The sequence below is a fragment of the Meleagris gallopavo genome, chromosome 10 (genome assembly GCF_905368555.1).
Source record: "Meleagris gallopavo chromosome 10, MGAL_WU_HG_1.1, whole genome shotgun sequence".
Lineage (NCBI taxonomy): Eukaryota > Metazoa > Chordata > Aves > Galliformes > Phasianidae > Meleagris > Meleagris gallopavo.
In genome coordinates this window covers 13,268,553-13,295,451 of record NC_139413.1, presented here as the reverse complement: position 1 = coordinate 13,295,451, position 26,899 = coordinate 13,268,553, and the positions used below count along the sequence as shown (strand labels likewise).

The following is a 26,899-nucleotide window of genomic DNA, read 5'->3' as shown; positions in this document are numbered from 1 at the left end:
CACGCGCGCGCCTGCGCGCACCGACCGGAGCCCTCCGCGCACCGCCGCGGGGAGAACAGCGCCCTCTGGGTGCCGGCGGGGCGGAGCGAGCGGTAGAGGCGGGCGGCTGCTCCGCGCCCTGCAGGCGGGGGCTGGCTGCGGCCGCTGCGCCAATGGCGCTCGTTTAGCTCACTGAAATCGCCGCGGCCGTGCGAGGTTCGGTCACGGCGCCGTGAGTAATATGTGGGGATCCACAGAAGGCGAGCAAGAAGCCCTCAGAAGAACCGAGTGCCCGTTTGGTTCTGTCGTGCCTTCTTTCGGGGGAAACTTAAAACGCAATGCCGCGACGTCACAGCGGTTCCGCAGCAGCCGTGTCAGCGAGCGCGCCGCTGATTTAAAAGCACGGATTTGATTTCCTAAACCACGAAAACCCGGAGCGCCGCGCGACCCGGGGCTGCCTCCCACACTCACGACGGCTCCGGCACGGAGCGCGCCTCGCAGCACCACCCCGCAGCACCGCCCCCGAGCGGTACCGAACGTCGCGCTATCCGCACGGCCGAGCGCGAGAAGCCGCGCGCCCCGGGCCGGGCAAGGAGCCGCTGCCTCGCGCTGCCCGGGGCGGGGCCGGGCGGGGCGGGGCCAGGAGGGGCGGAGCCCGACGGGGCGGGGCCGGGCGCTCCCGCTCGCCGCGGGTCCCCGCCGCGGGGCCGGCGCCGCCCGATCGGCAGCGGCGCGAGGCTAGGGACGGCGCCGCGGCGGCCCGCAGGATGGGCGGCAGAGCCGGCTTCTTCGAGGTGGGTGCGGGCGGCAGCCGTGCCGGGGGGTGAGCCAGCAGAGACGGCCGCCGGCGAAGGAGCGGCCGGGAACCCAGCGGGCCGGGTAGCCGCCTCATCCGCAGTGAGGCGCCGGGAGCCGGAGCCGCCGCTTAGCGGTGCCGCGCGGAGGTTCCGGGTTCCTTGTGGGGTCCCGCGGTGTGGATCGCGCGGTCGGCCGGCCGGGCCGCCTCGGGCGGCGATACCCAGGCGCGCCGGGCGGGCCGGAGGCGGCGAGGAACGCTCTCGGCACCCGGCGTCCTCTCCCGTTGCGGGGCCGCGTTCGCGCTCCGAGTGGGAGGTCGCCGGCGGGCGCTGCTTCCGCTCGTCTGCTTGTGCGTGCGGGAGGTGCGGGGTGAGATGGACCTGGAGCGTCGGAAGGGAGACGTGCCCACTCTCCGCTAGGACGAGACTGGCTAATGCAAAAATCCCTAGCGGTGCCCGTATTACACAGTGAGGCGGTGCTGGCCGAATGCCAGCTGCCCTGCGGTTCTGTGGGCTCGCGCTTCGTGTGCTTCCGCAGAAGACTCAACTAAAAACGAATGCATTTTACCCAGTGCAAAATACACAAAATAACAAAACAGTTGTTACTGTTACTGTAACGTTAACGGGCTCTAAAACAAGTGAAAAGAACCTGCTTCTGCACAGCCTAAAAGTTGAGATGTTGCTTTTCAAAGGGATAAAAGTTCTTGGATGTCACACTCAGCTCACTGAGCTTTCTGTAGCTGCATTGGGAGCGAGGTGGGTGCCTGCTCTCTGCCTTTCCCCTGCAATGCTGACCTCCCAGGTTTTCAGGAAAAATGCCCAACTTTGTCACCGCCTCCTGCATTTCTACTGCTGTCCCACGGTCTTGAGAAATCCAGATGCAGGAGCAGGCACACAGCTGATGCCTCTCAATGTCCTCACTGACTGACCTGTAGGTTTGGTCTCCTGCTCCCATTGTAATGAGCGTCTTTGTAACACCCATTACTCTAAAGCGGGGACATCGTTGTTTTTACCTAATATTGCAGATGGACAAATGTGAGAGTGGAATGATTTGCTCCACTCCACCAGGCAGAACGGAGCAGCAGAGCCTGCTCTTGGTGTCTAATCAATATCCTCTGTCTAAGCAATGCTAATCTAAATTTGGATGTCTCATGAATTTACATGTCAGCTTTGTGTCTTAGTCCTTTTCTCTGTGCAGCAGATAATGGGCAAAAGCAGATGTGCCTAAAGTCATGCAGTGTGTGTCAGAACAGACCCGAGGTGTGGCATTGGACAGGGCAGCGTGGGGTGCTGTTGCCTGCGCTGTTCTCCTCACTTATTTGCTTTTGCTTACAAGTTCAAGATAGCTCGGTATGCTGAATTGCACTTCCTCAGCCAACATCTGACACTGAGTTATCAAAAACAGAAGATGAATATTCCACCACTCCCAAGACTTCATAAGAGTAAAAAAATCTCTACTGATACCACAAGTGGTAATATTCCCTATTTTGGATTAGTGTGCAATTCTATACATATCTCTGTATGTCTCAAAACCTATTGCCCTTTATTGCTTCTCTGTGGTGCCTCCTTGTAAGAATTACAGAGTGCTTTGCAAACACCAAACTCTTGCTCTCTGACCTTTTTCTAATAAAACAGTTACAAGTTTAGTAGAGATTTATCAGAATTGGAATATTCCCATTTGAGGGCATTTTATCAAGGCCAGTATGTAATCAATTTCATACTGAGTATGTAGGAAAGTCCTCTCCCTTACCCATGAATGGACCTACAAAAAGATAGGCAAGAGCATGAGACTACTCATGATCAGACACTGGCTGTTAGTTCTTTTACAAGAGTATTTCTTACTGTTGCTAAAGACTTCCAAAGTAGGGAACGTTGTATTAACATGACTTTTAAAAAGACAGTGGTAGAAAGGTAGATGGAGCTTTGGAATCATGTTTAACTTTTTTCTTTGAATTGTCTGTGTTCAAAGTTAAGTGCCAAGAACTATAAGCAACAACTAAATTAAGCCCAAGTATGCTGGATCAAATGGATCAGCACAGAAAGTCCAGACTGGCAGAGTGATTTGCCTCTACTTACAAGACGTCTGCATTAGAACTGATAGATGGTCAGGTCCTCTGCACTCCTAGACCCTTGTCTAGATGACTGCCTGCATGCTTTTTGTTCAGTAGTAATGCTACTGTGGGTCTTGTTTGGGTGCTGGTATGTTTATCATTTCATCTCACAGCTGTTTTATCACTAATAGCTCAGAAGAAAAGTAGCAAGAACAGCTACTGTTCAGAGCTGTGTGCATGCCTGACAGTGCTGGAGAGATTAACTGCCCAGACTGTAGAGATCTATGATAGAGACTGGTATCTAGATAACCTCTAGGAGTGCTCATTTATCTAAATTGATTAGAAAATAACTCTTGTGCCTACTTTAGATGTGTTTCAAAGCTTATGATATGGCTGATCCTGAAAGTGCCAGCTTTTCTCCTTTCCCTACAAAGGGTTTATATGAGATGCTCAGACATAAATATCTGTAGCACAGAGCTCTGAAGTTAGGCTGATGAATTCTACTCTTTTTTTTCTGTTTGACCGGTTTAGGTCTTCAAAAGCATCGCACGTAGGAAAAATAGAATGGTCCTCTGCCTTCCTAGAGGAAGTATGCTTAAGCAAATACTGTAGAGAATCAGTGTTGTAAGAACTTCAGTTGCAATTTTGCTTCCTTAACTGGTTTGGATGGGAAGTACCTTTTGTAAGCAGTTCTAACCAAAAATGTTTTGGAGTCTTCATTCCCTGAGGATAGACTGAGCTGACATATGCAGTACTGCTAAAAGCAATAATGTACTGCCTCCCTCCTCCCCCCTGTCCTTGCTGGCATTTAAATTTTCTCCCCCTTCTGACTGTGATGAAAAAACCTTCTGAATGCAGGGGGATGGCTGCTGCCTGGCCAGCATTGCTGAGATGTCACAGCTCCTGTTACAAAGGCTTCTTCCACTCAGAGCTATGCTGTCTAAAGCCTCATCAAGTAGAAACACTGACAGCAAGTGCCAAAAGCAGGACTGCAGAAGATTTTAAGATTCTGTATTCTCTAAGAGCTGCCCGAACAAGACAAGGCCATGTGTGAGATGTTTGAACAGTCATTTAAAGGGAGACTGCCGAAAATTGCCCTGCCATTTGAAAATGTCATCTGCTTTCACAAGTAACACATACAGTTATCATCACAGAAAGAGATGAGAATACGGGGCAAAACATTCTCCCTTTCTCTTCCATCATCAGTTCTCCATATCCCTTTGTACAGACAGCTGTGTTGCTTCATTTAAGAGATGGGCAATTTGTTCTTTTACTCCATGGAACTTAAGAGAGAAACTCTAAATTTTGTAGAGGGAAATGTGTCAATAAAATGTTACTTGGCAGGGAGTACCTGGAGCCATTCAGGGCTTGAAGGCTGCTTTTGAAAGCTAAAGTCTTATTTTAGAGAAAATAATGGACTTCTTTGGAGTATATTTTATAAAGTAGATGTGAGTAAAAAAAGCACAGCCCCCTCCTCCCCTTCAGTCTCTTCAATTCCATGTTTGACGTGTACCCTGGATTTACATTTTCACATTCATCCACCAAATGATTCATGAAAAGTAGTAATGGAACTATAGGTACTGAAGTTCAATATTGCAAATCACAGTGCTGATTCAAAGAAATGATTGTGTTTTCACAGAGAATCTATAAGCCTCTTCTACCTGAATATTGCCACTTGTGGAAAATAATCACTATGAACTAGAGCCCTGAGCTATAGATAGTCTCTTTTTCACACGTAAAAGCCTATGAAGTGCTGTTGAAAAACCTGGATATCTACTTAGTATTGCATAAAAGCTGACTTAGATTCTCAGATGGAAGCACTCCAGCCTGCTTAATAGTGACAGTGATACTCAGTGAATGATGAGAGTCTTCAGCATGACTGGGAAATTGGCAATGTGCAGCCCTGTGTTAGCCAGGGCAAGAAAATACCCACTGAGTCAGAATTAACTGGTACAGGTCACTTTCCCATCTTGTGTATCCTCTTGGAAGATATCATGGTAACAAAACTGGAAAGCTTTCATAGGCTTTCAGGAGTCAGAATTCCTCTAACTTCTAACACACAAACCTCTAACAGCTGTTTTTGTTTGTTTGTTTGTTTGTTTGTTTTTTGGAGAGGGGACAAAAATTCAGCCTCCCACTCCAAGGGAGTAAACCGTTATTTTCCTTCCTGACTATTCTTACAGACTGTTTCAATCAATTATATAAATGGATTTCTCATTCTGAAGGATGACTGTTTGTAGCCCTACAATTGTTACCATTCACAGGTCCAAATCAAGAAAGCAAACTAAGCTTGCCATGCAGTCATGTTAGGCACCCAGCTCCAAGAGCGGTTATGACAATTTGCTTAAACTATCCATCCAAGTTTACTTCAACTTCAGCCCTTCACTGGGTGGTACACCAGAAGGCATCAGCCGCAGGGAAAGGATGCACAGAATGACAATGGAAGGAAGCGATGCTTAAAGCAATCCAGGAAGATGGGGATTTAGGATTTCTCTTTGGTAGAAGATTCCGGCTTTTTATTGGAAAACATTCCTGTCCTTTCCTGTCTGTACTTTTTGATCTCCTGAATACTTTACTCCTTGGTGGCCCAGATTCTATGAGAGGAGTTGGTAATGGCAGAAGACAGTCTATAGCAGATTTCCATTTCTTGGCTGTGTCTAACCATTATATATAAAGCATGAAAGACCACATCACCTTCTTTGCAATAGCTTAGTTTCATTCAGAAGTAATTTAAATGCTGTGCTTCGTGCTGACCTTGGAATGATGATGCTACTGGATCAAGGTCCTTAAGGATTTACATGCAAGCATGGCTAGCTAACAAGTCTGAAACAGGTGGAAGAAATAAAAAAGATACTGAGTTTCATTACATTCCAGATGATCATTCTCATGGGCATACATAGAAGCAGAATTTAGGAGGCTGAGCAGTAAAACACCTGGTGTGTGTTTTGTGAACCTGTGCATGTTAGACATCTGCTTTATGAAAGAGAAATTTAATTGTCCAAGTATCACTGCATCTCCTTTTTTAAACTACGTGAAATAGTAATAAAATGCTAGTTTCATGAAATATGAGCTCTTCAGAGAGGTAAGGCTTTATGTAGCTGGACTACTGACAAAATAATTGTTCTTAATAGATTATGATGAAATTTGGCTTTGTGATAATGACTGAAAACTACAGCATTTTCCCCTTGGCTTAACTCTAATGACTTAAAGGGAGTTATTTCCAATATGCCCTAGTGAGAAATCACACTGAGCCATCTCTGCTTCCTTCATAAAAAACACAGTATTCCAGAAAATTCTAAGAGAATAGAGAAAATGACTAATACTAAAATGTTTAGAAAGATACAATTGGGACTATGGCAACAACTGTTTTTTTTTTGTTGTTTGTTTGTTTGTTTTGGTGGTTAAATTAAAGGAACCTCACTTATATAAGCAGTCCAATAGTTCAGGGATAATTTCATTTTACATAGCTCTCTCTTGGGCTGCTTGGTTCCTAGGCTGTAAAATAAGCAGTTTTTTGTTTTTTTTTTTTCCTAACTTAAAAATAAACCAATACAATATATGCTTACGTTGGTGCTCAAAAAATCTCTCTAAGCTGAAGTTTGGAGTTTACTGAATAATCTGCTGAGTACAAATGACTGCAAATAATGCTTCCAGCATGCAGAAACATGATGTGTCACTATTTCCTTAAAAGTTACATCACTTTTGAATATCTGTTGATTGACTTTAAACTGAGAGAAATTGATTTATTGTATTTTTGTAATCTTATTAAAGAGACACCATCTTTAAAAAAAAAAAAAAAAATCAAACAGTTTGCTCAACCATTTTTCCCCTATGGATAAACTTTCTAACCCTCTGAATAAAAGTCTGACACTTGAAAGTAGTTTTCTTGGCTTTTATCATAAGTTGATTACTTTGATCTTGACCTGTACTAAACAGTAATTCCAAATTTTTCTCTGCCTTTCAAGACACTAACAATCTTTGCTCCTTATTCATGAGAACAAATTTGTCTTCTCAACATTGAAGGTATGTACCTGTAGCCACTTCTAGAAGTGTTTTAACTAAAAATTATCTTGCACAAATCTGCCTATTGATTAAATTCTATTCAAAATAGTTTTAGAGAAGTGGTAATTCAAAATGCCTTCAAAAATTCACCAAGTAAGTGATCTGCAAGTCACACCATGCTAGTGCAAATCTACTGTCAGTGTCCTATTCTGCTAAACTCTTTAAGAACACTCAAAAATTAAAATTTTCTGAGCCATAAATTTATGTTTAAAAGGGCTGGGATACATCAGTAAGCATTCCAAGAACAGATTGCTGGGTATCTAAAGACTGTTGCCAACCAATACATTAACTGACTTGGTGCTGTGCCTGAAGACTGGAAACACTGTGTTCAGTGCTATCTAGGTTCATGTGGTTGGCCATTATGTTCAGAAAAATAACATTTCTTAGTTTGGATCAGTCTTTTCTGTCTGTTTTGCAGGGAACAGCTAACTACTGTGGGGACATTTTGTCACAGATAAGAGGCATAATAGTTAAAGGAAACGGTTTACCTTGCTTTCACTCAGTTGTCACACAGATTTCTGCAGGCTGGAATGGAATCTACAGCTGTGTTCTTGTGTTCCTCTTTCTGAAAGGGAAAGCATGTATGATATTTGCTTAGATCCTGAAAGTAACTGATAGTAACCAAAGTTCAGGAAAGAGTGCCCAAAAATACCTCAACATTGAATAACAGAGGTTGCAAGGGACTTCTGGAAGTCATGTAGTCCAACTGTTGCTCAAAGCAGATGCAGCTAGATCAGACTGCACTGGGTCTTGTCCAGCCCAGTTTTAAATACCTCCAAAGACAGAGATACTACATTGCCTCTAGGCTACCTGATCAAATATTGGGCCACTTTCTTTGTATCTGATTGGAATTTCCCATATTGCAGCTGTTGACCATTGCCTCTCATCATTGACACCACACCATCAAAAAAGTTTGGATCCACCATATAGGCTTCTATTACATTTTTGAAGAAATGGGCCGATACAGGAAGGTATACCAGTTTGGCACTTCAAAGAGACATCTTGCAATTAAACCAAATAGGAATACAGAAGATCCTGGATTATTTTGTTTTTGTTTATTTGTTTGTTTTTGTTTGTTTGTTTTTCCCATACTGATTCCAATACTTCACAGAAATACCAGAATTTCTGCACAGCTGCCCCCAAGAAGGACACAGAGCAAAAGAAAATGTTTTGTAATTTTCTATTCGGCCTTGTGCAAAATGAGAGTAAACTAATTAGAAGAGCATAAGCGGCAGAAAGATGGCCAGCCTGCTCTGTAATTGGCCTGGAGAGAACTTCTCTAATATGGACACTGAAAGTCACAGAGTAAAACTGCCTGAGGAGAGAGATTCCAATCCAATATGCACATGCTGTCTGTAGGTATGGAATGAGGAGGAGGCTTCTAAGCTAGTCACTGCTGTAGTCAGGAGGCCTGCCCTTGGTGGTGTTCTTTGATACAAAAACTTTGAGATACACCAGAGGTTTTAACAAACTTTGTAGCAACTCAGCATTTCAAAGGACAAAAATCAATTTACAGCCCCCACAGTACCTGTTCTGTGGGTTGTGAGAGTCAAAATACGGTAGGTCAGTATTGCAGGATAACACAATTCACTCTGTTTGCTTTCCCACAGAGGCAGTAACTCTTGTAATTTACATTGTTTCAAATATATATTTAAGCAACAACAACAACAAACAACAAAGAGAGAAATACGTAATACCCCAGTGTGGCATACATTCTTTACGAATTGCAAAGGAGGAGAAGTGCTTACCTCCCTTGGCACCTCCTTTGGAGCTTACAGGGTGCAGGCAGAAACTACTACTGCATTAGTATCCCTTGTGGGGATCAGATCTGATACTTCTGGCTGGAGCTGACGTGCTTCATTGCTACACTAACAGAGAAAGAACGATTCGGGACAACTGAAAGGAGGAAACAAGACACTCTTAACTGAGTGATCTCTTCAACGAAACTGTCAGAAAGATACTGGACTGTGACTCCTATTTTTAGTCAGGAGTCACATTTAAAGTCTACCGTTAATCTATCCTCTTGGTCAGTTAATATCAAATGTAATTAATGGTAGACATTCATTATAAAAATAAACAAAACCAAAGAGCAAAACCCAAACAGAGTAATGATAGTCACAGTCATTTAGTGTGACAGATAAGCTTTGATCCTTCAATCTTAGCTGTACCACAGAGTTCCATTACTGACTGTTTGATGAAAACAAATGGAATTAAAACACAACTAGTGTATTGTAAGAGCCTGCTACAGCTGGACTTTGAAACATCTTGGGACCTTCCTGCTTGGCTGTTGATTAAAATAAAATCTTTTGCCAAAATGTCATTTGATCATCAAAACTGTCTATCCATGTATCTGCTGCTTGGAATATAAAATGCTGATATGCAGTTTGTAATACAGGTGATCTGAGAGGCAAGAATAACAATATCGCATACAGTACTGCGTGTATCGCGGTGATGTGTGAAGTCTCCATTTTTTGCTGCATTTGTTCAGTATGTCTATTGATGTTTTTCACTCTCTTCACAATTAACAAATTCTGGGAACAATGCACAGTAATCTTCATGCTATACATATTCACAATATTTGCTTACGTGCATGTATGTGTACATTTACATTTCTTCTTGAATTGTCTAATTTTACAAATCAGAACAATTCTGAAGACAAATTTGTTCCTTAATGATTTGTGAGAAACTTCTCTTTTCTTTATTCTTTTTGTTTTAGCTTAAGAGAACACCACTGAATATGCATATTTTGGTCAGTAAATTAGCTACTACTGCTTCTGAATTTATCCATGAAGACAACTTATTTGTCAAGAGTGTTACTTTTTTCACAAATTGAGTTGTTTGAGTACCTGTCTGAGATTAAAACTGTCTCTTGAACACATTAGAATTGTTTCTCACATGTAGATCAGAGAAAAATGGTGTCTCATTTTGAATAGTGATTGTGAATTTGAGAGTCAACTAAGAGTTTAGATACTATGCAGACAGTAACTATTATTGTTTTGTGTCCTATCAGGTGGAAATCCTTGATTGGAAGACAAAGGAACAATTATGCTTCCTAGATAAGGTAAAATAATAAATCTGCTCAAAACATTAGGTGACTATTTAAAAATTGCTAGCTCTTTTTAAAGCAAAGTTAATGTTTGTGAAGAGTATTTTGATAGCCCTCCTTTGGCATTAAGGAGACAATAACTGTTATGCTTTATATGCTTCATACTCATACCTCTTTTCACAAAGGAGCTCTTGTGCAAAGAGCACAATTTCATTTGCTTCTCTAAGATGGTGCCAGTTGTCCCTTACTCATTTAGAAGCCCTCAAACTGTTACTGCTGCTGTAGTAACACTTCAAGTACTGCCACAGTAGCTGCCTCTGAAACAGATGTCACAAATCAGGTCCTCCACTTTTCCTGTAAGAAGTGTTTTGAATAATTCATACCAATCCTAATAGCTGTCTTTAAAAATATGCATCTTATATACATATATACATACATATATATATGTTCTTTTTTGCCTAGGTGGAACCAAATGCTACAATTAGGGAGATAAGATCAATGTTCCATAAATTATGTGAGTATAACTTTTGCAACAGTTTGTATTACATCAGAATATCCAGTATATAAATAAGAAAAAATTATATAAGGTGAAATGTGATGCATACACACATTAGAGGCTGGAACTAGATGATCTTTACAGCCTCTTCCAACACAGGCCATTCTATTATTTTATGATAATGTGAGGTAACTTGCACATGAATTTGATCACCATGAGATTAAATACAATTTTTATACTAGCCTGATACACCTTTGTATTTTTCCTGCTGCATAATTTCTCATGGATGTCATAATAGATTAATATTCCTAAATATCTTCAAATAAATCTTACTGTGTTGTGTTTCATTCATTGTACCAGTGGATAATCTAAAAGAAACACTGTATATTACAAAATTCTTCATGGTTTTACAGATCCCCAGTGGTATCCGGCAAGACAGTCAATAAAACTTGATCCAAGTAAGTACCTGTAAAGACTAGAGTAATAAAGCTCTGAGTAGTGGCCTCACATGAAAGGTGTACTTTGAATGGGTATTAGCTCTTAAAAATGAGTTTCCAGCTATGTTACTTAGCACTGTAAAGGCTGAAGAAGCTCCAAAACAAATTCAATTCTTTCAAAGTATTGAAAAGAGTTCCATCCATGTGTTCGGCACTTGGTAATTAACTCAGGAGCCTGCATATTGTTCCAATGCATTTTCTAACTACTGAGAACATTTGCTTTAAAGACATGTAGCACAGATTCTAGACAATAATTTCCCTTAGCTTCAGAGAAACAATCCCCATAGTGACGCTAAACTGGGAGCACTAAGGAGTTGCAGATATTACTTCATATAATCCTCTGCTCTCAGGCAGGAATTAAAATTCCTTTGAAGTAAGCAAATACAAAACATATTGCCATGAATTTGCTGACAAACCCTAATGACAGGTGGTTGACTGGATTAATGCAGTTGCAGTTATCAGTACTGGAAGTCTTATAGTACATGGCCTGGGTGCACAAAAGATAGTCTAATTGACAAATTACATTAAATCATCTTAGCATTCAGTATAAAATACATCACTTTGTTCTTCTGCTTCTATTAAGCTTAATTTGATTTACATATTCCCTTTAAAATTATGCTGGTGATGATTAGTTCATTATGTAGAATCTGTCCATGGAAAACAGGTATATAAGTGCCTTATTTTCTTCTTCAAAGATCTACCTTTTCAGACTCCTCCAAATCCAGGTATTAAAAAACTTGAGCTCCAGCTTAGTTCCTGTGGAATCATCTCTTGGCTGGTTATTTGGGAAAAAAAAAAAACAAAAAGCAAAAAACAGGTAGTAAAATCTCTGTAGGAGGGCCTTCCCTTTACAGCTTACCCCATCTTGGTGTCTGTTGATGAGCAATGAGAAGCAGGCAAGAGAGAGATGGAGGTGAAGCTGACTAGGTCAGTGAACTATACTAAAGGGCAGTGTCCCATCAGCAAATTCTGCTGTAGCAGTGATGAAGCAAGTCTACCAGAGTAGGCAGACAGATAGGACTGGGAATTCTTCCATCCTGGTGTCAATAGAGGACCTAGATTTACATGAATTATCAGGGATAATTCAAAACTAAGTGTAAACTTTCTTAATATTTTTTTAAATTTTGATTCCAATAAACCTATGTCAGGTCAAAGAATCTCACAGACTTTTAAAAGCACAATATGAAGCTAGTTTGCTAGTGTAGTTGATTTGAATTTCACTGAGATGTAATTACCTCTTTCCTTCTCAGAAGGAAAGTCCCTGAGGAATGAGGAAATCCTGCAGCACCTCCCTGTTGGCACAACTGCTACTTTATACTTTAAAGATTTAGGGCCACAGATAGGATGGACTACGGTGAGCTATGCTTCAAATCTGAGCCAATTTAATGGCTGTTTTTCCATAATTAATCTTTACATCACTTTTTGTCTCACTCCAATATTTCTGCATGATGCCTGCTCTGACAGTGGATGCAGGCAATGAACCCTCATTGCTTCAGTTCATTTTATCCAGGGAAAGCAGCAAGAAAACATTTTGAATGTCTAGTTCCCTAGGAGAGCAGCAGAGGAAAACTTGCTACTGGGTTAGTTTGGCCATGCTGAACTAAGGTGTAGGTTCTCAAATGGATTTAGATGTCTAATCACTAGGAACTAAGTATCTAAATTCCTGTGCAACTCTCCTGACAGAGATCAGGATTATACTCAAGTTTGTTCTGCAAAGAGGCATCTGAGAAGCTTACCTGTCAGTAATTGAGCTGACTTCAGCAGGAAAATGCACGAAAGTAAAAATAGTTAGTTGTATATGGCTGTGACCCAGGATGCTAATGCCAGGCTAATGACAGCTGATCATTTCTGTAATCCATGAAGATCTCATGTTTACTCTCTCAGCTCAAAGACAGGTCCCATCACAACTCACTCAGCAGGTGACACTGCATTCATGTTTACGCAATGAGGCAATCAATGACTCGGTTCTTCAGAAAGTCCATAGTGCACGTACTAGCACTACTTCTAAGAAAACAGCACAGCACGAAGGGAAAAGGTACCCGGTAATTTAAAGGCACATTTACTATTTCTTATCTATGAAATATTAATAAAATATTGTGTCAGTGACAGATAGATTCATAGGAGGCAAAAAAAAAAAAAAAAAAAAAAAAAACACAAACCAACCAAACAAAAAAATCTACAAGTCTGAATCTTTAGATCAATTCTTTGAATGCTATGCTGATAAGTAAGGCAGCTGATGCACAAACTGATGAATCAGTAAGAAGAGCAAAACTAATGACAGTGTAGACTCCAAGACACATATACTTGAATATATACCAAAATATCACACACCAGACTTCTTCCAATCCATTATTTCTCTTTTACCCTTTTCTCTCTCTCCTTCAATCCACTTCATTCAAATGTAAGCCAAGAAATGCTTTGATAAAAATAAAATAAAAAAAGGTACTCAAATCCTACCTTTGCCACAGAAAATGCTGATTCTGTTACAGAAGTTGATATAAAAACAACTTTTCTCCCAGTCAAAATAACTAAACACATGAGAAAAGTGATGTATTTTGCATTTTCCTTCAGTTTTCCTTTTTTTTTTATTTAAATGAGGTATTGACCTACCTTCTTCGCTCAGAAAAGTTGAAAATTCAACTGTTAATAGTCCAAATACTTAGTCTCAATATAAAGTGATGCTCATGAGAAATACACTCCTATCTGGAATGAAATTAAGTTAGATAATAGCTTATTTAATTTCCTCTAGTTGTTATTTTATTCTTGGTGGTGTTTATGTTTCCAAGTGAAAGATTATTTGCGCATAGAATGAACTGTTTTCTGGAATATCTGCTGTGCTAACTGTTCATACACATGGGGTTACCCGAACACTTTCAAATTGTGTTTGTAGTTTAAATGAAATTCATTGATTAGAAATAAAGCACATAACTTTCAAGATAAATTCTTCACCTAATTTCATTTTAACCCTCCCCCCCCCCAAAAAAAAAGTAGGTTTTGAGGGCAAGAGGAGGGTGAGAGCTGCACAAATGTAACCTGCATGCCCATTTATCACATTCTCTGGGCTACCATGATTACCTCTTCATATCCATGCTGTGTCAGCTGTATTGGCAATGGCTGTTTGTATGCAGTTGAGACAAATGCATTGCAAAACATTTATGTGCATGCCTACTGATTTCACAGCTGCTATTCTCCCCGTGCATCTCTAAATGCCATTTTGGGTCAGTGGAAGTATTTATCCCACTGCATCACTAATTACAAAGAAACCAAAGCAGAACCACCATCTAATTCAGCTGTCTAATTATTTTCTCTCTTTTTGCAGGTATTTTTGATAGAATATACAGGTCCATTGTTCATCTATTTTCTGTTTTATTTCCGCATGCCTTTTGTGTATGGACTGGATGAGAGGTTTACATCAAGCCCACATCCAGTAGTTAAGTAAGTCCGTTGCAGGCTTGAGCTGTATTTCTTGTTAGCATTGTAGTCTTATTCCAAATGTCTTGCCACACGTTTTTTTAAGCACTCTTAAATGCTTTTGTCTTGCTGTTTCTAGCTTGGCATGTATCTGCCATTCTTTCCACTACATCAAAAGGTTGATTGAAACAATATTTGTTCATCGGTTCTCCCATGGGACTATGCCACTGAGGAATATTGTGAAGGTAAATTGTGACAGAATGTATCCATAGCCCCTTACAAATCCAACCTAGCCAACCTATTCTCTGCCTCTGCAGCACAGATTTTTTTGGATGTGGCTTTTTTAGTAATGTGCAGCAAATCTTATCCATGAATCTGTAGTTCCTTCAAAAGATTTCTTAATGTCACTTTGTATAACCCACATGTTGCTGTACAGGTATTCACATTATAGTTTTCTCATTGCTCTTTTATAATTTGAAACTTTCAGCACTCCCTTTGTTTTACTCAGCTAGCTCCCTGGGTGTGAAGACTTTAGTAACAAAGTTGACATTTAAGGTAGCACAGATAGGTACACCACTGAGAAGTTTGCTGCTTTAAAACCATTTTTAAAAGTCATATTACTTTTTCCCACCTAATGCTGTCTTTGTCGATAAGCAACTGTTAATTTACCTTTCATTGTTCCACTGCAAAGTAGCCTGGTTGTCCTGCATTTTCTTCTCACTCAGGAGCACCCCCTGATGTTGTCAGTGCTGCTGTGGCATAAGGCAGCCATCAAGATGCAGATCCCCTATTTCCTAGTAGTCTACAGAGCTGCACGCTTATGCACGGGCTGTGGTTTTTCAAAAATGTTAGCAACAGAGTATGAACTACTATTCAAACATATTCTTTGTACTCAGGAGAACAAAAGCACATAGTATAGCATCACCATTTGAGTAGTTAATATTTTGTATTTAGACAGTCCCTTGGACTCTGAATTATGGCAGTGATACTCCAGGCTGTTTAAACTTTACATTATGGCTAACTCCTTAGAGCTTTGCAGTGGCTCTGGTAGTTCTGGCAATAGCTTCATGCTTTCTACATGGAATGAAAAAGTTGAGCCAGTGGATCCCAGAAAGAATCCTGTTCAGAACAAACAAAATGTCATTTGTATCAGTCATTCCGATCACATTTACTTTTCCTCCTTTTCAGGTTGGTGGTACTTTCTTTCATCTGTAAAGTTGCTCACAGTTCTTCTCCCTGCTTAACATTGCCTGGATTTGATTTACTTCTATAAGTTCCTTGACTTTGATGGTATTACTCCAGAATTCCATCAGTCAAAAAAAAAAATCACATCCTCTTCCCTTCTTTCTCTCACACACAGATGGTAGCCAAAGCTTCTTACTTTAAGCGTATAATCACCCACAAAGCAGATGCTTATTTCCAAAGCAAAACAGAATGCTATGTTTAAAAGGAGACACTTCAGTTTCAATAAGCAGAGACCTGAGACAAGAATTGATATGATTTGTGATTTTCATCCTTTGTTCATCAAATGAAATAAATGATGCAGTAAAATGCAGCAAGGGTTCACCACACAAGCAGTTCATGCTATACTTACACAGTATAATTCTAAGATGATTTTCTAGGCAATGTCAAGATAGAATACCTGCCTTATTTGGATTTAACAAATGTCACAGTAAGGATAAAATAGGGACTAATACAAAGAATGTGTGGTGATAAAGGAACTAACTAAAGGAAAGATGATAGTGGTTGTGCCAGAAGAGGTTCAGTCAGACCTTCAATAGTAGTTGAGCAGTGGAATTCCTCAAAGGTTAAAAAAAAGGTAAAAAGACAGAATATTGTTGCTTCCTATGGTCATATCTGGAGGAAAGAATATGCTAGAGCTAAAGAAATACCATTTAAACCAGGAGACAATATAATGAGACAAACAAAAGGGAATACACTGGCTACGAGTAAACATAGGCAAGACAACAAGAAATAGTTTTGATCATTATAGGAATAACGATAAATTGGAGGAGAGAAAACAAAAATCCTAACCAGAAGTTTTAAAACTTAGGAATAGTTTATTTATGGGATCTTAGCAACATCTGGACATGATGGCTTTTTATTTACCTGGAATAAAAAAGAGGCACAGAAAAAATTCCCTTCCTTCTAAGGAATTTATTAAGTCTGCACGTCTGCACACACCATGCTATTCCTATCTGAATCTCACTGGAGACTTTTGTATGAGCAGTAAGGCTTCTACTGACATGTTGTCACGTGCAGCGTTAGTGCTAAGGGTGGCAGACTCCACTCATCTTTAAAGCTCTTTTTGTTATAATTGAGATATAACTTTTAATTCTTGTGGTAAATCGTGTTCCTTGGATGACTAGTATTTGTTCAGTTTAATTACAGCATGTATTTCTGGGAGCTGAGCCATGATCATTCACTTAATTATACTTTACAAAAAATCCATTGCCATATGACCCATCTTGTGCCAAGCCCGAAGTTATAGAGAGATTTTTCATAAATTGCCATTCCAAGATTACAGGAAAGTGTTTTCACCTAAGTTTGTACAGCAGCTAATACACTGAGAGTGATGTCAGGAGAAATTAGCATTAGGACGGAAGCAGTAGTTTATGGATAGGACACTGACTAGACTGATCCTCACTGGAGTTGTTTCTCCAGCTCCGCTCCTTTTCCTGGATAAAAAAAAAAGGAGGTAATCACAGGGAAGTTACTTAGTCTCTCCCTTCTTGTCTCACCTGATCTGTAATCATTAGTAAATAGTTTCCTCTTTCTCATTAGTTATTCATTAATACATAATCCCAGAGCAAGGAGTAATTTGTTTGTACTACAGCATATTGTAAGGGATCTCCATTTTGTCTGAGGTCAATGGTCACGTCAGTGGTTCACTTAATTCTGAAAAGAAACTGGATTGTAACAGAATGTCTGATGGGGATAGGGAGGGGGGTTGCCCATCACTAGCATTTTTAGAAAAACACACTCACTTTGCACTCAGTGTGGGTTGCAGATGTTGAGGTGATCACTTTTGGGGGGTATTATTCCTAGAAATGCAGTTCTACTATTTATAAGATAGAAAGACTGCAAAATTCAAAGCCAAAAAAAGAGTTTAAACAGTCAGGACATGAAAGACTGCAGCCTTGGATAAGAATTTGTCTATGTGAGCAGGAATGGAAAGCTATGAAGGAAAAAGAAGATCTAGAAATGTCTAAGGTATGTGAACCTATTGAAAGGCTAAGGAAAAAGCATCAGCAGAGTGAGAGGATCATAGTTTTACTCATGAGAGAATATAAACGGGGGAAGAAAAATAAAGGGCTCAATTTTGCTTTTGTAAATGTCTAGGTAATAACCAAACACACCCTAGAGCATGAAAAATGGAGGAAATGGGTTTGATAAAGGAAAAAAAATCTCAACCAACAGTAGACAAATTTATGAGTTGTCAAGAATGGCACCTACAGTTGAAAGCATAGAGGAAAAGGAGGAATAGGACAAGAAAGGTTTTCCCTCCTACCAGCAAATACAGGAAGAGGAAAAAGATAACCTTTCATCAAGATACTAAAGAGTAAGTGTCAGAAGAACCACAGGAAGAAGACTAGGAAAACTAATCAACAGGTAGAGAAGGTAATTTTCAGTAAGGGTTTTTTGTTTTTGTTTTTTAATGGATAAAGCTGCTGAGCAAGCTCTGGAATTGGTCAGGAATGAATCAGTACAGTGAGAGCTGTATGGAAGCTGGATCACAGAAAGCCAAGAACAGCACCAAAAGGAACAAAAAACACCACAGTAAGAAGGGCAGAAGGAAAAGTCATATGTGATGATTTAAGAAAGGAAAAGTTAAAACATGTGAAGGAGAAAAGCCCTGATGGGACAAAGGAGAAGAAAAATGTCAAGGAATTAGACAATACAGAGAAATAAGCAGGGAAGAGAGCACATTGCCAAAGTAAGGTTTTATGAAGTCTCAAGGGTTAATAAAACAAGTCTCCCTTTAGCATAAAGTCTATATGGCACATCATCTTTGGACGGCTTGTGAGACAAGAGAAATCTGTTTCCAAAAGTAGATTAACACTGTCTAAAATCATTTATAAACTTAACAGTTCTAAGAATATTTGAGGAAATCTTATCCAATGAGCACTACTTCTTCCCTCTCATTTCCTGTTTGCTCCTGCCTTATCACACCCAGTATCATCACTTCTTGTTGTATTATCAGCAACTTGGAGGATCAGCCCAATTGATTGTTACCTGTGGTCCTCACAGTGAATTCTTTCCAAGATGATACTAAAACAAAGAAAAATTACCTGTTTTTCAGAACTGTTTGTATTACTGGGGATTTGCAGCTTGGCTTGCTTATTACATCAATCATCCTCTTTACACTCCTCCTTGTAAGTAGCATTACAGCTCTCAGTATGATTTAAGTCCTTCACTGGTTGTATTTTATAGCTAATCACATGTAAACATTTTGTTTTATAGCCTATGGGAAAAAACAGATTAATTTTGCTGTGATCATGTTTCTGGTAGGTCTATTGATCTTTTTATAAAATTCTAAAACTTGCTGGTTTATTTATTATGTTGTATAAGTGGAAGAATGGGTAGGATAAACAGATACTTAGAATACTTGGAACAAACTATAGCTGCCCACCTGCATGTAGAGCAGACACACCTGTCACATTTTAACGTGATCTTGTACACAAAGGAAGATTCTGATTAAGTATCTATTCTAAGACTAAAATGGGTTATCGATCTGTTGGGATGATCTCCAGTCTCTAGAAGAATCCTGTCATGATCAGTTTGTGACAGTGTTTAAAGCCACTGAGTTTGTCTTGTGAAATATTTATTGAGTGTTAAGAATCAGAACAGGTCATAAAATTTAGAGAACTGGCCAACTAAAACAGTACATTACTTATTTCTAGGGGAAGATATTCCTTTAGATGCAACCACTTGCAGCAGATGGAGCAAGGGGAAAGAGGTGTTGCAGGGGCATTTTAAGCCTTTTAAGGATTTTTTATGAAACAAAATTCTTAAGACACTGTCTGTTCATCCTCACAGTTCCTAGGAACATTTCCATAGTTGCATAGTGTAGCCAACAAAGATGTACCCATTTTTCCCACTTATGCCTAATTCATTTAAAACATCAGCTGTTCACCTGCTCTGAGAAACCAATGCTCAGTTACCAAAGGCTCTCAAAGCATCTTCCCAGTGCGAAATTTCTGTGAGGTAGTAAACTAGTCCCATTTTATAAAGAGACTACATGAATATATTTCATCGAGATAGCACTCAGGAGGTCTGACCACCAGCTGTTTGTTTTAATAGATATGCAGTGCAGATACTGAAGATAAGATCCATAATTATATAAATGGGTTATTCCAATACCCTTTCCATATAGTTGACTGGGGAATCATTATTTAAAACCAGTGGAGAAAGCTAGGTCAATTACATTTCATGATTCATATTGATTATACTCAAGAGAAGAAAACTTCTTTTGAGTCCAATCCTTGGGATTTTGATGACTTTTGAGAAACCAAAACTATCCAAATGAAGTTTTCTGGTGTTTTAAAGAGACTAGCCAAAAGACAAAGTAAGTATTCCTGGATTTGCTTTTATTTGGTTTATTGCCTTTAGATCTCATAGAGACTGCATGAGAAGTAAATTATCTTTTTGATAGTGAGCCTACATTTGTTGGTTCTCATATATAACATAGCATAGTATCTTGGCTATTTGCAACACATTAACTCCCATTTTTCATCGTGTTTACAACAGACTCTAACTTATTTTATGTTGTTTTTAAGTTCCCCAGGAAATAACAAAAGAAAGAAGAGTGTGTAGAAGAATGTTTTTAACTGTCATACCTTTTCTTGCAGCTATGTGAAGCTGGAAATTTTTCCATTCACGTTGCACTTAGTGACCTCCGGAGAGATGGTAAAAATTGCTGTTTTTTTTTTTTCCTTCTGTGCAGCTATTCAGTACTTCACTTCAGCAATTACTCTGCCTCACGAAAGGACTGACTGATCCCATAGGGTGCTTATACCTACCCTTCTGATTGTGGTGGAAAATCAGGTTGTTTTGCACTGTAAAGATTGGATACTAGGGGAGATCAGACAGTGCAAGAAATTCAAAAAGAGACTGTCAAAGAACACTTACCTCACTGTAATTTTTCTTGTTACAGCCAGATTGTGCTGGGGTGACCAGCTGTATTATTTACACTGGTAGTGCAGAGGGAAATAGTAATGGTGGTATGTTACTTAACTGACTTCTGCAGAGGAGTGAAAGATCTTTATGCAGTCTAAACCTCCTAGTTCATTAACTGAACAATGGATAACAACTGTGACTACTCAAATCCAATCCTGTGACAACTGGAGAACACCTTTAACTTCTAACATAAAACATACTTGAGGTAATTTTATGGGTGTGACTGCAACCCAAAGGATTATGTAAATGTCTTTCTAATGCCCAGAGCATTTCCTCACAGTTACCCTGTTCCTTCAGGTGGGTCCAGAGAACATCTTGTTTTCCCACATCCTGCTTGTCCCTCTGACAGTGATAAGACAGAGGAGTAGGCAGGTTTGGCTTGTCTTTGTTGGAGATGATATGTAACATAGTATAAACATTTTGTGATTTGTTTTCTAATCTATAGGGTCCAAAACTCGTAAGATCCCGTATCCAACAAAGAATCCTTTCACATGGCTGTTTTTCTTTGTATCTTGCCCTAACTATACCTATGAGGTATGTATTTTGAAACAAAATGCTAATATTTTAGCTTTGCTGGATATGTCTTCATTTGTTTTGGAATGTTAAACTCTGAAACAGTTCAGCCTGAGTTTTAGTGTAGCCACTAGACAAGATGCAGATGTACTTTGAAGCAGTGAAAATGTTGCAGAGAGGAATAAGGGAATTGACACTGAGGATAAGTTGCAGAAAAGAGATTGGGGCATGTTGTGGATTTAAAACATACGTGGGCCCAGGAACATTACAGCGTGCAAGAAAATAGTGCACAGTTAAATAGAAGATACTGTGGTATAGAAAAAAGGAGAAGCAGGGGTATAAGGCAATACCTGCCAAGTCTTAATCGTCATTTTCTTTGGTTATACAGTTGACTACACAAAGTTACTGTTTCAAGCATAGATGGATGAGTGACAAATGCAAATTAGGTAGGGAAAATGAAAGGAAGCTATGTTGTAATGCTTACATAATTGTCATATTAACTATGAAAGCAAACATGAAGAATTTGTTTGTGATAACAAAGCATTGTTCACATTTTGGTTAAAAGTTACTAACAATAGAAATTGATATGGCTGACCTTGGCTTTTTTATTTACCTATACTAGGACAAGGTTGTATTTGATCAATAGAGACATAAATGCAAATGCTGTCATCAGAAATATTTTAAATTTCCTTGGCCAAAACAGGTGGGGACATGGATCAGTTTCACTATCATGACTCAATGTGTTCCAGGTGAGCAATGTTTTGGTACTTCTTCCTGAAGTGTTGTCAGCAATGCGAATTTGTAATTTCTCTGAGAATGAAGTGTTTTGTTTTTTTCTTTTCCCCTTCCTCCTAGTGGGGCTGTTCACCTTGCTTTGCTTCATTCAGATGACAATCTGGGCAAAGGATAAACACTATACCTACCTACGAGAATTCAAGGATTATCCAAGTGTTCGAATGCCAATTATTCCTTTTTTGTTGTAAGAAAAGTTCAGTTTCAATATTGCATGGAACTTCAAGAAACTTCATAAATCTCCTGCCAAATAAGTGAATTAATTGAAGTGATTCTGGTGTATGCTAAATCTCCACTGCTGAGGGAAACAATACACTTGAAAACTATACTTTCTTATATTCAAGAATTCTTCAATTCAGAAGCACCTTCAAAAAATAAGGCTTCATTGCAGAGCTGGTAGCCAAAAGCCCCTATTGTTCAGTTGCAACCTGATTGACTGAGATTTCCCTGCACTAGTCTATTTAGATTGATACATCAGAGATACTGATAAGCTTGTTCTGAAAAGCAGCTCCAAATTTAGCAGTGGCATTCTGCAAGACTGTGACATAAATACATTGGAATGAGGACATAGCAGCCAACTACAAGAAAGCTCAACTCATACAGTATGGCCAGCTGGCCTGAAGACAGTTGCATGTTTTGCCTTCTTTGACTTGAAAAAGAGAGTGTTCTGCCTGGAGGCAGGTACTTTGTGACAAACAACATTACCAAAGAATATGAATGGCTTCCGGAATAAAGAATTAGGCAGTCTCTCAAATACCTGCTTTGGGTCTAAGCTATAATTTGCCAATTGGATCTAAAGAAAGAAGAATTTGTGGATATAACATCCATCCTGTGAATATATATATATATTTGGAGGGTGTTTATTCTGTTTTGTTTTTAATATTTTTAATTAGTAAGTTGCATACTGATAAATAAGGTTCACAGTATCTTATCTATGCTGTATCCATGATATTTGGCCTGTTTCATATAACAAGTCCTTAATATATTCGAAAAGATCCTAGAGGACATTTAACCTTGTATTTTTTGTCAGAATTCTCTGAATAATTTCAGTATACTTTGTGAATACATAAAGTGACTGCTAACATTCAGAATGGTAGCTCCCTTCCTATTTTCAGAGCCAGGGAGAAAAATCCACTACATTTTGAACTTCCTGTGTTTTCTTTTTCACAAGATGTTCAGTGGGATTTGGTTGGGTTTTGTGCAAATCTAGTAAAAAAATATAAAATTATGACTGCAAAATATCTGAATGATATTTTGAAAAAACTGTTTCAGAATATGAAGAAAATGTGTAGATACTGTTTTGTTTCATGATTAATTTATTTATTATAATGGATGTATAGAAAGATTTTGCAACTGTTTGTAAGGGTGAAATCTACAATAAATTCTAGCCTATGTTTTGAATTCAATTGAAATAACTATGGCAAAATAGGAAGATTACAGCTGGTTGCCAAAATTTCATAATTATTTGTAAAGTACAAAGGAAGAATGTCCTTGCATCAAATAAGATCTATATAAATTGAACAAAAAACTAAAAAAAGCAAAATACGTGACCCACCTTTTATTTCTGTATAGCATGTGTTGGAGATTTTTTTTTTTTAAATGAAATAATTTCTTAGATAAGTGAAGCAATAAGTAATTGTGAATCTGCTTGCAATATTGTTATTTTATACTAGTTCAATGGTGAACCAGAGAAAAGAGCTAAACGTCAAATGATTTCCTATCATGGAGTACAAGCAGGCTGAAACTTTCTGAGCACAGAGAAATCACAATCTATTCACCCACTTGAGGTCCAGGTAATAGGAAAGAAGAAAAGTTTGGTTGGTTTAGATGTACTATTTTGTTTAAATCCCAATTTGATACTCCGCTTCCATTTCTGAACTTGAAGATCAGTGAGTATTAGGTCATTTTCATTAAGATTTTTCTTCTAAGCAAACTTCTTGCCTTGATCTGAGATGGGAATGAATTCTTCCCACTCTTGTTGAGATAAGTGTTTCCACTGGCAAGAATGAAAAATAAGAGTTAACCAAGAAAATCATACTGGCTGGAAAGGACTGGCTGGAGACTGTTTTTAATTCTCTTTACATGTCAACAAGGAAGAATGAAGCTTTTATTCTTTTATACTTTACATTAGAGAAAGATTTTTTTTTCTAGAACAAGTACCTGCTTTTCTTTAGATGCTTTCAGATTCTCTTTAGATGCTTTCAGCATGTGTTGTATGTAATATTCCTGGTAGAGCAGCATAAGTTTGCCATTGCTAGGGACTTATAAGCACACTTCTTAGAAAGTTGCAGAAAGTCAGAATAATACTGGACATGGCAGCCTTTCTTTTACCTTTTCACTCCTCTAGTATGGCACACTAAATGCTAGTGACTGTAGGAATAGTCTATGCAACTGCCTGCTGCTGTGAAGCAGGAGACACCTTTGTTTCTCGGTTGGATCCAGCCGCACGAGGATGCAAAGGAATTTCCTCATCCTCCACCTGCTGCTTAGCAAAATTCACAAAAACCTACGTGAAGAAAGAAGAAAATGACACCAACTGAGATTAGTTAGTAGAATGTCTCTATACATTTGTATCTTCTTGGCCTCTGCAGGGAAGAGAGGGAAAGAAGAATCCAAAGATATGTACTGAGAACTGAGACACAGGGCATCAGCAGGGATCATTCATTCCTCCTTTATTTTGATAAACTTCCTTGCAACTTCCTTTCTTTGGATGCAGTGACTTGCAACTAAGATCCTATTTTGTCTTCAGCAGGAGATGGTTTACGTGGCCTTGTACAATATAATTGAGCTTGGTGGTGATGAGGAAGAGGGGATAGTAGTTCAGTAGGAAACTATAAGGCAGCCAAAATGTCTCTCTAGCACCCTCGCCAGTGCTAGCTTCATCTATGTGGATCATTAGCTACTCAGGAAAGTAGGCAATGGGGCGAATATCCTTTAGAGATTGACTGGGTATTGCCAGGAGTCCCAGTTTTTTCAGGCTCTATGTATCTAATTGCTTTTGTATAATGTGCAACAGAAAGAAAAAAGCATTTACCTAGATACCACCATATCTCTATCAGCATCTCAGACAACACAACCTAAATCTCTTACACAAAATAAAACTGAAAGAAATATTAGATCATTTCCAGCTCAGCAAGCCTTAACCTCTGCTCCTGACAGAGTGGATTTGTGTGAACTCTGGCACCTGGGAAATGCTGGCACAGCAGCTTTCAGTTGGCACCTAATCCACAAAGGGAATTATTTACAAGATTATTTACAGATTTCTTATCTGATCTACCCTCCTTAATGAGGAGCCTGGGAATTTTGTCTGAGAAAGAGGTTGAAGACAATTCTCTACTCTAAGCAGTTTGATCCTTCAGTTGTTTACACTGTCATTGCATTGCCCAATAGGCTTTCTCATGGATGATTTATTTTTTACTCACCTGATCTAATGTTGTTTGAGAGACAGAATATTCTTCAATATACAAGTTTTCCTTATTGGAGATTATTAACCGAAAAATCTTAGCCAGAGAAGAGGAGCAAATTTGATACTGCAGCATGTTGTAGTGTTTCTCTCTCTGTAAACTCCCTGGAAAGTTTATGCGTATGAACTGTTCAGCACGACTTGGATCTGGAGGCAGCCCAGTCTTAGGAGCCTTGATTTTCAGTGTGACAATGTAGCCATCTCCAAACCTGTGAAACATGTATGGATTTGGAAATTGGATGAAGAGATCATTTCATAATTCAGTGAAAAAATCATTTTCAGCAGGTATGAAAACATTACCGATATCCGAAAGATAATGCCTAAGATCTAGCTTGGTAAGAAGCTCTGTATTTTCCTTGCAGAAGTGGCCTGTAGCATAATGGAGTTGAAATGAGATCTGCCTAAATTGTCTAGAATACCGCAGAATTGCACCTAGAAATGGGTCTGTTCAAACAACAGCTCTTCAGATTGGTTTGCTCTATTAAGAATGGTTCACGCCACATGTATTAGGTTTACTCATTAAAAACACTATAGTATATTCAACTTACTTGTATTTTAGCTGCTGAATTGTGCCCAGACATTTGAAGGTACCTTTTACCATGATGGCCAGACGAGTACAAAGAGCTTCACATTCTTCCATACTTTCAAAACAGAGAACAGATATTTGAGATAGAAACCAGCAGACAAATGTCAGCTGTGCTGGGATTCTGAATTCCAACTCTATACCTGTGTGAAGTTAGAACTACAGCTCGTCCATCTCTAAGCACACTGACAATAGAATCCCAGAGGAGGCGACGGGACTGAGGGTCCATTCCAGTAGTTGGTTCATCCTGTAACGTAAATGTTAAGACAGCCAGATTCAGAGAAGCAGGAAGAAAAAAAAGAAAACATTTAGAAAGGAAATCATTAGAATCAATCTTGCACGTTTGGGTTCTAGCTTATTACTGCTTCCCTACTGAAATCTGTGCCTTGAGAATGCACAAGCACACCTTGACAAGTGTATAAGTACTATTGGTAGTAACATGGTTCTTGGCACAAAGCAGTAAGGAAACAAATACAAGAAATCTCTCAGGTAAGAATACAGTGCTATCTGTATAGGGCCCAGCAGGGGCCTTTCCCAACTGGGAAAGGATTGTACTGACCATTATAACAAAGGCAGACCAAAATCAAGGTCTTAGCTATCAAAAATGTAAGCCTTTGTGATACCCTGTTACCAAAAGATTTAGAACCTAAAATAAAAATAAACGGAAGGAGATTCATGATATTAATCACATCAAAGTGTGTCAAGTGTGGCTTTAAAAGTAACCTTTCTTACAGAAACACGCAGGACATTTTGCAACCCAAGAAGCTAGCGAAGCTACCCTGACTTAGATCAGCAGATGATCTGGTCCTGTATAAATCAGTTAACACAGTTAGTAGCTAAAAAAAAGTGAGAATACATGTAAAAGGCATATTAAATAGCACACGGAACCATGCTATTAAGAAGTTGTTATATGTTTCCTTATAGCCTATGAATGAAGGCACTACAGTATATTCTGATGAATTTTTGTAGCAATTGCATTTATAATTACCCTTGAGAAATGCAGTTATCGTAATTCATATTATTTGATGA

The 26,899-nt window shown here is 39.2% G+C and overlaps 2 protein-coding genes across 9 annotated transcripts in view; one reads left to right on the top strand and one right to left on the bottom strand.

The window, feature by feature from the left end:
* The first annotated feature begins 176 nt into the window (after nucleotides 1–176).
* Nucleotides 177–23,225, top strand: LOC100545685 (very-long-chain enoyl-CoA reductase). Of its 8 annotated transcripts, none has more exons than XR_014885109.1 (13): nucleotides 177–773; nucleotides 9,900–9,950; nucleotides 10,398–10,449; nucleotides 10,845–10,889; nucleotides 12,179–12,282; nucleotides 14,248–14,363; nucleotides 14,479–14,584; nucleotides 18,643–18,715; nucleotides 18,804–18,847; nucleotides 20,192–20,249; nucleotides 20,965–21,053; nucleotides 21,655–21,781; nucleotides 21,920–22,023. XR_014885109.1 is itself a non-coding variant. In XM_085231202.1 (13 exons), the coding sequence occupies exons 1-13, from the start codon at nucleotides 747–749 to the stop codon at nucleotides 22,013–22,015; spliced, it is 969 nt and encodes a 322-aa protein (XP_085087328.1). In that variant the 5' UTR covers nucleotides 177–746; the 3' UTR covers nucleotides 22,016–23,225. The 8 variants fall into 8 exon arrangements, 5 of the variants coding, with proteins under 5 accessions (XP_085087328.1, XP_085087330.1, XP_085087329.1 ...); XR_014885107.1 differs by having other exon boundaries at nucleotides 21,888–21,996; XR_014885108.1 differs by having other exon boundaries at nucleotides 21,855–21,963.
* ABCA4 (ATP binding cassette subfamily A member 4) overlaps nucleotides 22,684–26,899 on the bottom strand; it is a 66,199-nt gene continuing 61,983 nt past the window's right edge. Inside the window, exons 44-47 of the mRNA XM_085231209.1 lie at nucleotides 26,014–26,117; nucleotides 25,836–25,928; nucleotides 25,247–25,496; nucleotides 22,684–24,330 (exon numbers count right to left, since the gene is read on the bottom strand). Of these exons, the coding sequence (XP_085087335.1) occupies nucleotides 24,208–24,330; nucleotides 25,247–25,496; nucleotides 25,836–25,928; nucleotides 26,014–26,117 (570 nt within the window). The 3' untranslated portion in view covers nucleotides 22,684–24,207. The remainder of the gene's footprint in view (nucleotides 24,331–25,246; nucleotides 25,497–25,835; nucleotides 25,929–26,013; nucleotides 26,118–26,899) is intronic.

Bases quoted from the DNA above. Each gene is read 5' to 3' on its own strand.
- LOC100545685 (XM_085231201.1), top strand. From the start codon at position 747: ATGGGCGGCAGAGCCGGCTTCTTCGAG. The intron at 774-9,899 runs GTGGGTGCGGGC...GTGTCCTATCAG, and splicing joins GCAGAGCCGGCTTCTTCGAG to GTGGAAATCCTTGATTGGAA. The intron at 14,585-18,642 runs GTAAATTGTGAC...CCTGTTTTTCAG, and splicing joins CACTGAGGAATATTGTGAAG to AACTGTTTGTATTACTGGGG.